At 40.2% G+C, this 13086-nt stretch overlaps 2 protein-coding genes across 6 annotated transcripts in view; one reads left to right on the forward strand and one right to left on the reverse strand.

Moving 5' to 3' along the window:
- Positions 1-4853: 4853 nt before the first annotated feature.
- The window catches only part of ZNF112 (zinc finger protein 112), a 29114-nt gene continuing 20881 nt past the window's right edge, over positions 4854-13086 (reverse strand). For all 5 annotated transcript variants that reach the window (XM_086352954.1, XM_086352956.1, XM_086352953.1 and 2 more), the window contains one exon: positions 4854-8783. In XM_086352954.1, the coding sequence (XP_086209080.1) occupies positions 6289-8783 (2495 nt within the window). In that variant the 3' untranslated portion in view covers positions 4854-6288. The remainder of the gene's footprint in view (positions 8784-13086) is intronic.
- LOC147354004 (SAP domain-containing ribonucleoprotein-like) lies at positions 11472-12472 on the forward strand. Its single transcript, XM_086353034.1, has 2 exons — positions 11472-11554; positions 11599-12472. Exons 1-2 carry the CDS (start codon positions 11519-11521, stop codon positions 12193-12195), a joined length of 633 nt encoding a protein of 210 aa, XP_086209160.1. The 5' UTR covers positions 11472-11518; the 3' UTR covers positions 12196-12472.

Raw genomic sequence — 13086 nt, forward strand, 5'->3', positions numbered from 1 at the left:
GCAAGAACACTGGAGTGGGTTGCCGTTTCCTTCTCCAATGCATGAAAGTGAAAAGTGAAAGTGAAGTCGCTGAGTTGTGTCCGATTCTTTGCGACCCCATGGACTGCAGCCTACCAGGCTCCTCCATCAGGCTCCTCCATCCATGAGATTTTCCAGGCAAGAGTACTGGAGTGGGTTACCATTGCTTTCTCCACACCCATACAAGACTACTGGGAAAATCATAGCTTTAACTAGATGGACCTTTGTTGGCAAAATAATGTCTCTGCTTTTTAATATTTTGTCTAGGTTGGCCATAGCTTTTATTCCAAGGAAATGTCTTTTAATTTCATGGATGCAGTCACCATCTGCAGTGATTTTGGAGCTCAAGAAAATAAGGTCTGTCACTGTTCCCATTGTTTTCCCATCTATTTGCCATGAAGTGATGGGACCAGATCCCATGATCTTAGTTTTTTTAATGTTGAGTTTTAAGCCAGTTTCTTTTTTTAAAGCCACTTTATCATTCACCATTAAAAATAATGCAATCGAGGGACTTCCCTGACTGTTCAGTGGCTAAGACTTCTCATGCCCAATGCAGGAGGCCCAAGTTCAATCCCCGGTCAAGGAACTAGATCCCACATGCATGCCACAACTAAGAGTGCACACATAGCAACGAAGATCCTGTGTACCACAGCTAAGACCCAGCCCAGCCAAATACATCAATATCGTTAAAATGATGCAGTCCAATGTTGTAAATCAACTATACTATGAAAAAAGACAACAAATTTGGTATACTTCTCTGGAAGATTTTTTTTCTTTTATCAGACTTGGAATATTTGATTCACAGCATTTTGTTTCAGAATGTTAAAGATGTTACTCCACTGTCTTTGGGCTTGCATGGTTTTTGATGAGAAGTCTCCTCTTTTCCTCATCTCTGTTCTTTGTATGCATTGTGGCTTTTTTCTGTTAATATTTCCTCTGCATTGTTCATTTTCAATATGAACACTGGCAATAATGCACCTACTTTTAGAGGTTTGTTTTGTTTGCTTTTAAATTCTTCTTGTGTAGAGTTCTAGGATTGGGCAAAGTCTTTTATTGTTTAAGAAAAAATTCCCACCATCTCTTAAAATATTTTCCTTCTCATTCTCTCTCTCTTCTCCCCCTGGGTTTCCAATTACACATAAATTAAACCACAAAAAAATTTTCCCACAGTTCTTGGATACTTTATTCTGTTTTCTTCACATTTTGTTTGTTTGGATTATTTTCATTGGCCTTTATTCAAGTTCCCTGACATTTTTCTCAACTGTTTTTAGCCACTTACATGTTCTTCAAAATAATCCTTTGTTGTAACACTTCTTTACTCGCATTTCCCATTTGATTATTTATTAATTTCCACTGAAATTCCCCCATCTGTTCATGTACATTGTCTGCCCCTTTCATGAAAACATTTAACACATCAACCAGAAATATATAAAATTCTTTATTTGGTATTTCTAAAATATGGTCATCTCTAAGTGAGGTTCTGATGGGTCTGCTGTCTCTTAGCAGAGGGTTGCATGTTCTTTTTTTAAAATCTTGTAATTCTTGATTTGAATGCCAGGTACCATGTATCAAACAGTAGAGACTTAAGTAAATAGTATTTTTGCTGGAACTGGGCACACCTGTTTTGCTGGGATGTTGAATCAGTCTCATTGAGAATTAAGTTGAAATTGGATTCTGTTTTTACAATAGTTATCTTCCATACACTGCTTCAAATTTTTCTAACATTCCCTTGTTTTAGGGTGGGTGCTGGAGGATTTTCCTCAATGTTCCTGTCCACCTTCAGCTTCTGGCTATGCCTGTGCCCTGTGACACAGAAGGATTCTCCATCCACGTTCTTCTCCTTTTCCCTACATAGCCTGCTACTGGCCTGTCACTAGGAGAAAGCTAGACTGTTTATGGGGACCAGGGATGTTCTTTATTGAGTTGGTTTAGTCTTACTCTTGAGTGGGGATTGGAGTGATCAGAGACTTTGTGCATTTTGGGGAGCTAGGACTACATAACACTAATAATGAGACAAACTCTCTTCTCTAGGCTATGAACAAAAAAAGCAGGCGATACTGCCTCTTTGTGAGGAAAATGAAGTCCAGAGAAAAGAGAATTAAAGAAGAGCAACATAATGCCCTTTTGAGTGACCCAGACCCGAGTCTTACCTTACCAGTATCTTTTCACTTAAATGAACTGAGAAAAAATGTTGGTTTAAGCAATTCTGTAGGTTAATGAAACTCTGTAGGTTACAGTTTGTTAACCTACAACTAAAAGTATCCTGAGTGAAAAAACCCCCATGAGCTCTCATGATCTTCCCTTGGAAATGAGAGTACTAAAACACATTAAAAGCCCTGAATTTCTGATGATACTGTGAAACTTGAACTAGCACCTTGGAAGCCAGATTAAGCCTGTGCCTTGGTCACCCCACTCACCTAACAGATTGATATATGACAGAAAAACTATGGAGCACCAATTTATACTATGTCTGAGTTGTACCAGGTTGTTTAAGGCTGCATGGGCTTTGAGACCTAAAGAAAATTTTATAGGAAGTTAAAGCTGCTGACACCTAATCTATCTGTATCCTCTAGAGACCTCTGAACATTATCTTCAGGAGCTTTATTCTTTAATTTTGGCTGTAATGCCATCTAAAGAAATAGAACAATCACATTATGAGTTCTTAACTATAAGGGACAATGTCTCAGTACTTTATTGCTTTGGTAAGACATTAATTGTGAATTTTAAAAGGTACGAAAAAGACTAAGCTAAAATTCTGCTTGCCACAGAAAACCACTGTATACATGATAGTGAATAATCTTTCACAGATTATCTATTAAGCATGTATTTGAACATATATGTACATAGACCAAAGGTAACTGGATATTATGAAGGTACAATCTGCATTTTTTACTAAACAATATGCATGAGCTTTCTCTGTCATTTTACATTGATTCTATGTTTCCCAGAGCACCATATTATAGGAACATTGAGAAATTTATCTTATTAATTTGCAGTTTTAATAATTACCCTTATGTACACAGCCTGTTTAAAGCCACTTTATCATAAACTATTATTCTATGATTTCCAGACACTGACTGGTTCAGAATTGGGAAAGGAGGACGATAGACTATATACTGTCACCCTGCTTATTTAACTTATATGCAGAGTACATAATGAGAAATGTCAGGCTGGATGAATCACAAGCTGGAACAAAGATTGCCAGGAGAAGTATCGGCAACCTCAGATATGTAGATGATACCACTCTAATGACAGAAAGTGAAGAGGAACTAAAGAGTCTCTTGATGAGGATGAAAGAGAGGAGTAAAAGAGCTGACTTGAAATTCAACATTAAAAAAACTAAGATCATGGTATCTGGTCACATCACTTTATGGTAAATAGGTGGGGAAGCAATGGAAACAGTGAGAGACTTTATTTTGGGGGGCTCCAAAATCACTGCAGATGGTGACTGCAGCTATGAAATTAAAAGACACTTGCTCCTCGGAAGGAAAGCTATGATAAACCTAGACAGCATATTAAAAACCAGAGACATCATTTTGCTGACAAAGGTCCATCTAGTCAAAGTTATGGTTTTCCCGACAGTCATGTACAGATGTGAGAGCTGGGCCATAAAGAAGGCTACGTGTGTGTGCACATGCTCAGTCATGCCAGACTCTTTGCAGCCCCACAGGCTATAGCCCACCTGGCTCCTCTGATCATGGAATTTCCCAGGCAAGAATGCTGGAGTGTGTTGCCAAACAAGGCTCTGCACTGAAGAATTGATGCTTTTGAATTGCAGTGCTGGAGAAGACCCTTGAGAGTACTTTGGACTGCAGGGAAATCAAACCAGTCAATCCTAAAAGAAATCAACCCTGAGTATTCATTGGAAGGACTATTGCTGAAGCTCCAATAATGTGAAGAGTCAACGCACTGGAAAAGATCCTAATGCTGGGAAAAACTGAAGGCAAAGGGAGAAGGGGACAGCAGAGGATGAGATAGATAGCATCACCAACTCAATGGACATGAATTTGAACAAACTCTGGAAGATAGCGGAGGAAAGAGGAGCCTGGCGTGCTGCAGTCTATGGGGTCGCAGAGAGTTGGACATGACTTAGCGACTGAACAACAAAAATGTACACTTTACATCTTGATACATATTGTACGACTCTGACAAATTTGTATTTTTCACTTCCTCCAATAAAATGCATTGTTCTTGAAGATACAGATTAGCAAGCAAAAGGAAATCTTATCCTAATAATCAATACATTTGAAAAAATGCCTAGAAAAATTCAATATTTCTCCTTTCCTTACTAAAAATAAAATTATCATATGATCCACCAATCCCACTCCTGGTCATACATCTGGACCAAACTATAATTCAAAGAGATACATGCACTCCTATGTTCAGAGCAGCAGTATTCACAACAACCAAGAAATGGAAAGCAACCTAAATGCCCATTGACAGATGAATAGATAAAGAAGATGCAGCACATATATATAGTGGAGTATTACTCAGCCATAGAAAAGAATGAAATCATGCCATTTGCAACAACATGGATGCAACTAGAGATTCTTACACTAAACGAAATGTCAGAAAGAGAAAGACGAATACCATATGATATCACTTACACGTGGAATCTAAAATATGACACAAATGCACACATCTACGAAACAAAAAGAGAATCATGGACACAGAGAACAGACCGGTGGTTGCCCAGGGGTTGGGGGAGGGATGGAGTAGGAGGCTGGCTTAGCAGACATAAGCTTTTATATATACAATGGATAAGCAGCAAGGTCCTACTGGATAGCACAGAGAGCTATATTCAATATCCTATGATAAACCACAATGGAAAAGAATATTTTAAAAGAAATTTTTAATTGATTTGCTTTGCTGTACAGTAGAAATTAACACAATACTGTAAATCAACTATAGTTCAACTTTTTTTCCTTTCTTTGCATGAGTGGGAAAAGTATGGTGATATAAAATTTGACAAAATTAAAGTCCTCCAAACTTGTCACAGATCCTGCTAAAGAGGTCTGAATTGGACAAAGGCTATATAGAAACCAGTCAGATCAAAAGGATTTTAATGGAAATATGGAAGCTAGAAAAACAAATATTGTAATTTGAACATTTATTAAGAAAGTTACTGTTACTGTTAGTAACCATTTCTGACACTTTCCAAATATTATAGTAAAACTGTCTTAACACACAGGGCAGGAGTAAAAATTCAGTTATGTAAAATGCAGCATTTCATTTTTGCCAAGTTAACCAGAAACACTGTTTTATCAGTTTGTATTGTCCTTTTAAAGTGCACATAGGTATACACACACACACAGAGCTAAACTTAACCCGATAGTACACTGTAGAGAAAGAGACCAAATGCTAAGAAATTCAGCCCATCCCTGCTGATGAGGGACAAATGGGGAGGACCAATCCTGGGGGGGGTTAAACCAAATTCATGTCATTTAAGACTGCGATACTGCCCATGTTCTACATTTCAAATAATGTTTATGCTTACTTATTTGCTTACATTAAGACTTGCAGGATCCCTCCTCCAAATACATTTTAAATTATTTTGGGGGGAAAATCAGCATTTCAAACATGACAACTTTACATACTTTTAGTCATTTAGCAAAAAAGTACTGAGCACCTACATTGAGTTGGAGACGTAGCAATGCATGAAACCCCTTCTCTTAATAAGCTTACGTTCCAGTGGATGTAAATTTAGGTATGCGCATCATTGTATAAATTCGGAGAAGGCAATGGCACCCCACTCCAGTACTCTTGCCTGGAAAATCCCATGGGCAGAGGGGCCTGGTGGGCTGCAGTCCATGGGGTCGCTAGAGTCGGACACGACTGAGCGACTTCACTTTCACTTTTCACTTTCATGCATTGGAGAAGGAAATGGCAACCCACTCAAGTGTTCTTGCCTGGAGAATCCCAGGGATGGGAAGCCTGGTGGGCTGCCGTCTATGGGGTCGCACAGAGTCGGACACGACTAAAGCGACGTAGCAGCAGCAGCAGGTGGCTAGCCATACTCATGTCTTTTCTAAGCTCTAGTACAAGAGCTGATTAAAGTCACTTGCAGTGACTGATATTCAAGTTCTCATGAAATCCAATATGGAACGCTTCTTATTAGATAAGTCTCTGCTGTATGGACTATTGTAAATGTTGATGTTGAGCAAAACATTACATTTTCATGAAAGAAATTCTTTTTCTACTATGAGAACTCAAGTGAGTGGAAAATTTCAGCTCTTGTTTGAAGACTTCAGAACAAAATGGAACACCACATTACAGAACTTCGCTTCTGTACGGATTCTCTGATGAAGGATAACCCTTACTATACTCTTCACTTGTATAGAATTTATCACCACTGTGGACTCTTTGATGAATTAGAAGACCTGAACTCCAACGGAAACCCTTACCGCACGCGTCACATTTGTAGGGTTTCTCTCCTGTGTGGACTCTCTGATGAGCCTGGAGGTTTGATCTCTGACTGAAGCCCTTTCCACACACTTCACATTTGTATGGTTTTTCCCCAGTGTGGACTCTGTGATGGGCTTGAAGACTTGAAAACCCACTGAAGCCCTTGCCGCACTGTTCACATTTATAGGGCCTCCCTTCTGTGTGGACCCTCTGATGGGCTTGGAGGCGGGAACTCTCACTGAAACCCTTCGTGCACACTGCACATTTGTAGGGTTTCCCTCCGGTGTGGACCCTCTGATGTGCTTCAAGGCGTGAGCTCTGACTAAAGCCCTTCCCACACATCTCACATTTATACGGCTTCACTCTGGTGTGGACTCTCTGGTGGCCTTGAAGATATGCTCTCTGACTGAAACCCTTCCCACAAACCTCACAGATGTATGGTCTCTCTCCAGTGTGGACACTCTGATGGCTCTGAAGGTAAGACCTCTGACTGAAGCTCTTACCACACTCATCACACTGGTAGGGTTTCTCTCCTGTGTGGACTCTCTGATGGGCCAAAAGAGTTGAGGCCTTGCTGAAGCCCTTCTCACATTCTCCACATTTATAGGGTTTCTCTCCTGTGTGAACCCTCTGATGAATTTGAAGATTAAAGCTCCAACTGAAGCCCTTCCCACACTCCTCACACTTGAATGGTTTTTCTCCCGTGTGAACCCTTTGGTGGCCTTGAAGGTGTGAACTCCGACTGAAGCCCTTCCCACACTCCTCACACTTGTATGGTTTCTCACCAGTGTGGACTCTCTGATGCCCTTGAAGGTATGAATTACGACTGAAGCCCTTCCCACATGCCTCACATTTGTATGGTTTTTCTCCTGTGTGGACTCTCTGATGGGCTTGAAGGTATGAACTCCGACTGAAACCCTTATCACACTCCTCACACTTATAAGGCTTCTCTCCTGTGTGGACTCTCTGATGAACATTAAGAACAGATCTATGACTGAAGCCTTTACCACATGCACTGCATTTGTACGGCTTCTCGCCAGTGTGGACTCTCTGATGATCTTTAAGTTTTGAATTCCAGTTGAAGCCATTCCCACACACCTTGTAAGGTTTCTCTCCGATGTGAATTTTCTGATGGGCTTGAAGATACGAACTTTGGCTGAAGCTGTTACCACATGTGTAACGTTTATAGGGTTGTTCCCTAGTGTGGACTATCTGAAGGTTTTGAAAATGTGAGGCCAGACTGAAGCCATTAGCACATGCCTCAGAATTATAGGGAACCTCTTCCATGTGAACTCTGTGCTGAATGTTCAGATCTGAGTTACAAATGAAACCTTTCTCACACTCCATGTCTGTGTATCGTTTCTCTTCAGTGTGGATTTTCTGATGGGCTTGAAGACAAGAATTCTCATTAAAGGCATTCCCATTCTCCTCAGATTCATGGGATTCCTCCTCGATGTAGACCCTAACAATACTACTAAGGTCTAAGCTATGACTGAAGCCTTTCTCATACACGCTGCATCTATCAGACGTCTCTCCTCTGGGTATAAGTTGATATGTGTTATGAGAGGAGCATTGATTGATGCTCTCACTGTATTCACATTTAAATGGCTTCTCTTTTGCGTGTCCTTTCTGATGCGATTGCAGATGTGAATTCTCAAAAATACAATGATCTCCTCTACAAACACTCTGATGAATATGAAGAACTGACCTGTAACTACAGTCCTTTTCACATGGACTGTATGTACAGGGCTTTCCTTCTAAATCTAATTGCTGATGAACTTCAGAGCTGGAGTCATCGCTGAAGGCTTTTCTGAACTCATTACCAGGATAGGGCTTTTGCCCTGTTTGAATATGATTAAGCAATGAAACCTTCATGACATCTTCTCCACAGTCATGGCAGCTGGAGTTTTTTCCTGTTCTGTGTACACCCAGATTATCACCATGATGTGAGATCCAACTGATGCTGTCATATTTACAGAAATCATTTTCCTTGGAAACTTGCTGACATCGACACTGATAATTACGTGACTCTGTAAGGTACATTTTCCTCCAAGAATGGTGGGCTCGCCAAGAGGGAAATTCTTGATTTTTTATGTCATTGGAACCGTCTCCTATGTGAGTCAAGACACAGTTCTCATCTTCAGAAATCTGAATTGGTATTCCTGCCCAAACCTGGCAGGGGGAATCACCTTGTTTTTGCAACTGAGAAATATTCTCTTGGAAGTTTCTCATGGAATCTTGACACCCAGTTAACCTGCCTGCACCTCGTTGCCAGGACTGCCAGGTGGAAAGCTCTTTGGGGGAAAAGCAGCTTAATCCCACTTCTTGAATACTTTCCATATTATGTGGACTCTTGGTTCCTATAAGAATAAAGAGATTTTAGACATGTGCACAATGAATGCTTTTATTCAGAGATTTCAAGATTCTGCACTTAGATCATGACATGAAACTTCAATAAACTGGAGGAAAGTTTGTTACTACCTCTGACAATACTTAGAATATCATTTACCTTTGGCTACACCAGGAATAGAAGTAGGATTCACAGAATTCGGGCTATGCATATGCCTCAAAATCAGGGCTATGCAATGCAACCTGGACATCAAAGATGGTGGCTCTGTTCAAAAGGCCTAGTTAAACCATGCACACATTGTCATGGGCTGCCTGGAGATTCCAAGGAAAAAACAGAAGCGGGTAGTCTCAAACTGGAAAGAATATAGTTTCAGGTGGACAAATGTATTTTGCCACACACAAAATCGTGTGTTAAATGCTATGTAGATGAAGGTAAACAGAGACCTTTAATCGATTCTTGATGTCTTGTATGGCCTATCTCTAATGAGTTCATTTTCATGAGAATAATGCGTTCTCCTATGTCACTGTAAGCCATAACCAGTTTAAACTCCTTTTAAAAGATATTTTGCAATTAGCAAGGGCCATGGGGCAGGTGAAATGTGAAACACTGTGGCAGAATTGCAAAGGCAAGATGGGAATTTGCTCTATGACTCAAGAAACTCAAACCAGGGCTCTGTAGCAACCTAGAGGGGTGGGATGAGAAGGGAGATGGGAGGGAGGGTCAAGAGGGAAGGGACATAGGTATACCTATGGCTGATTATGTTTATATTTGGCAGAAACCAACACAATACTGTAAAGCAAGTATCCTTCAATTAAAAATAAATAAATTTAATTCAAAAGAGAATTGCACAGGCAAGTTTCATGGTCCTTTGAGGCAACTTAACAAGCAAAACTCAATGAACAATGACTGTCATTTTGCTGATAAAGTACTTTGATGTTTAAGGAATCTGAGGCACTGGTAGAGTTGAAGATGGGCATGTTTGGGTGGAAATGGCTTGTCTGTTAGTTACTAAAGCTCAGGTTATCAGCAGGCAGCATATCATTCACATCCTAGTGAGAAGTACATTTATTCCCGGAGAACAAGTGGCCCAACAGGGCTGAAGCAATAACACACACTCTCCTAATACTTGGCAAAATATTAATCCTCTTTCAGTATCCAAGGTGAGGGGAAAAAGGCAGTAAAAGGGAATTTTTTCTCATAATGTGAATATTATCTTCAAATGCAATAATTCTTCCTTAGCTACTGGTGTTCTCCTGTCTCTAAACACGGGAGTGTATTACACAAGGAAGAGCACTTTGCTGTGTGCACTGTCTCACCCTTACTGCCTATAACACTCCCAGTGAACAGCAGCTGCTCAGTAAGCATTTAATGAATAGATCACAGCTTGAGTCATTCTCAGTCACAGAACTGACAGGGCATGCATGTGTAAGTTACTTTTTATGGGAAAGAAGCTGGTGATGGCAGTTTTACTGCACAGCTGAAAGGCTGTATGAGAGGCAGGGTTACACTCAGTTACCACTTGCCAGTGAGAAAAGCAAAGGTCACAAGAATCTTGTGGACTGTGTCTTTTTAATTCTGAAAATAACCTTTGAAATGGTGTAGTTTTTCTCACACAAAATCTTAACTCTTGGCCCCACCCTATCGCCAACTTTTAAAACAAGGAAAAAAATAAAGGGCGACACTGACGACTGCGTGGCAGCAGGCTCTGGGGCAATGTGTTGGCTGCAGGGCCTACGGCACGTCCACGAGTACGCATCTCAGTACTTAAAAACAAGAATGCTTAGCGATGTCTTTGGTTTCTCAAAAGCAAGGCTTTCAGTTATTATACTAACATTCTGTCACCTAAAGGTGAAATGGAGTTCCCTGGTGGACCAGTGGCTGCGACTCCACACTCCCTGGGGGACCCGGGTATCCCTGGTGAGGGAACTAGATCCCACATGCTGCAACTAAGACACAGTATGCTGCATGCAACGTGCAGCATATGGCTAAATGCTGCATGTTATAGCCACATATTGGATTATGTAGCAATGATTTTTTTAAAAAAAGAGTTATAATCTCAGATTGGGAGGGATTTCCCCAAGGTACCATGAAGGAGAAAAATTAGTACTTTATTACCGTGAAGGAAAAAAATTAGTACTTTAAAAATAAGAACATATATTTTCAAAATTTTGCATGAATATAAGGTATAAACATGTTAATATATGGAAATACTAAATAAAAAGGTACTTCAAAATATGACATTACATTCCTACTGATACCATCAGGCAGGGGGACTAGCACACTACAGCCCTAGCTCTGTTTTTGTATAGCCTAGGAACAAGAATAGATTTTACATTTTTTAAACTGGTGTAAGAAAAAGCATTTGGTCTCTTTGACAGAGATCAAATATGGTCAGCAAAACCTAAAATATTTACCATCTGGACCTTCAGAGAAAAAGTTTGCTGACACTTTGTCTAAAGAATATATTGCCTGTATGACCTTGAACCTGAACTGAGATGACAACAGAAAAATCATAGAAGTGAAGTAATTTGTTTTGAAATTTTCAGTTGACTCTCATTCCTACCCAGGAGCATTTCCAGCTCCACAGCTGTGACCACGGCTTTTGACATCAGAATCTGAGGACTCAAGAAACATTACTAAAATGTTTGGACTCACATAAATGTCCAGCTTAGAAGTTCTACTTTAAAAAGAAAACTACAGGTGGAGGCCGCGGGTGGGGGCCTGGCGGAGTGGAGGGGTAACAAGATGGCGACTGAGACGGTGGAGCTTCATAAGCTGAAGGTTCATTCTGTAAATTAAGGAAAAGCTTTATTCTTTTTTCTCAGCTTGCTGAACTAAAGCAGGAGTGTCTTGCTCGTGGTTTGGAGACCAAGGGAATAAAACAAGATCTCATCAACAGGCTCCAGGCATATCTTGAAGAGCGTGCTGAAGAGGAGGCAAATGGAGAAGATGTACTGGGAGATGAAACAGAGGAAGAAGAACCAAAGCCCTTAGAACTGCCTGTCAAAGAGGAAGAACCTCCTGAAAAAACTGTTGATGTGGCAGCAGAGAAAAAAGTGGTAAAAATTACATCTGAAATACCACAGACTGAGAGGATGCAGAAGAGAGCTGAACGATTCAATGTACCTGTCAGTTTGGAGAGTAAGAAAGCTGCCCGGGCAGCTAGATTTGGGATTTCTCCAGTTCCATCAAAAGGCCTGTCGTCTGACACCAAGCCTATGGTTAACCTGGATAAGCTAAAAGAAAGAGCTCAAAGGTTTGGTTTGAATGTCTCTTCAATCTCCAGAAAGTCGGAGGATGACGAAAAGCTGAAAAAGAGGAAGGAGCGATTTGGGATTGTCACAAGTTCAGCTGGAACAGGAACCACAGAGGATACAGAGGCAAAGAAGAGGAAAAGAGCAGAGCGCTTTGGAATTGCCTGATGAAAAGCTTTTGATGCTTTCTGTTCTCCAGTGGTTTCCACCTCTTTGACTCTTCCTGGTCACATATATACCTAAATGCACAGTTATGTGCTTAGGTCCTGCCTTGCAATGAGGGAGCATGTACCCTGGGTACATCTGTGAACTCCAGCAGCAGTTTGACTTATTGCAGTTCCAACTTTAAGGGTTTTGTTGTTGTGTTGTTGTTTTTTAATTATTATTTTGCTTGTTAATAAAAAAAAATAGAAAAAAGAAAAAGAAGAAGAAAAAAAAAAGAAAACTACAGCCCAGTACCGCCCAGTGAACACGATGCAAAAATCAATAAAAAATTCTGAATTCAACAGCACATTAAAAGATCGTACAAGACAATCACATGGGACTTATTCTAGGAATGCAAGGATGGTTCAACGTCTTCAGATCACTACATGTGACACCCAGTATTAGCAAAATGAAGGATAAAAATCATATGATCAAAAGCAACAAAAGCAAAAATAAACAAGTGGGACTACATCAAACTAAGAAGCTTCTGCACAGCAAAGGAAACCAACAACAAAATGAAAAGGCAAACTTACTGAATGGAAGAAAGTATTTGTAAATCATATATTTGATAAGGGGTTAATATCCAAACTACATAGAGAACTCATACAATTCAATAGCAAAAAACAAACTATTCAATTTAAAAAAAGTGGGCAGAAGACCTGAATAGACATTTTCCCAAAGAAGACACACAGCTGGCCAACAGGTTCATAAAAAGATGCTCAACAACATTAATCACCAGGGAAATGCAAACCAAAATTACAATGAGCTATCAACTCCCATCTGTTGGAATGGCTATTATCAAAAAGATGTGTGTGTGCGCTCACTCGCTTCAGTTGTGTCTGACTCTTTGCGACC

Source organism: Bos grunniens, chromosome 18, assembly GCF_055505025.1.
Source record: "Bos grunniens cultivar Pamir isolate PY7600 chromosome 18, Bosgru_T2T1.0, whole genome shotgun sequence".
Lineage (NCBI taxonomy): Eukaryota > Metazoa > Chordata > Mammalia > Artiodactyla > Bovidae > Bos > Bos grunniens.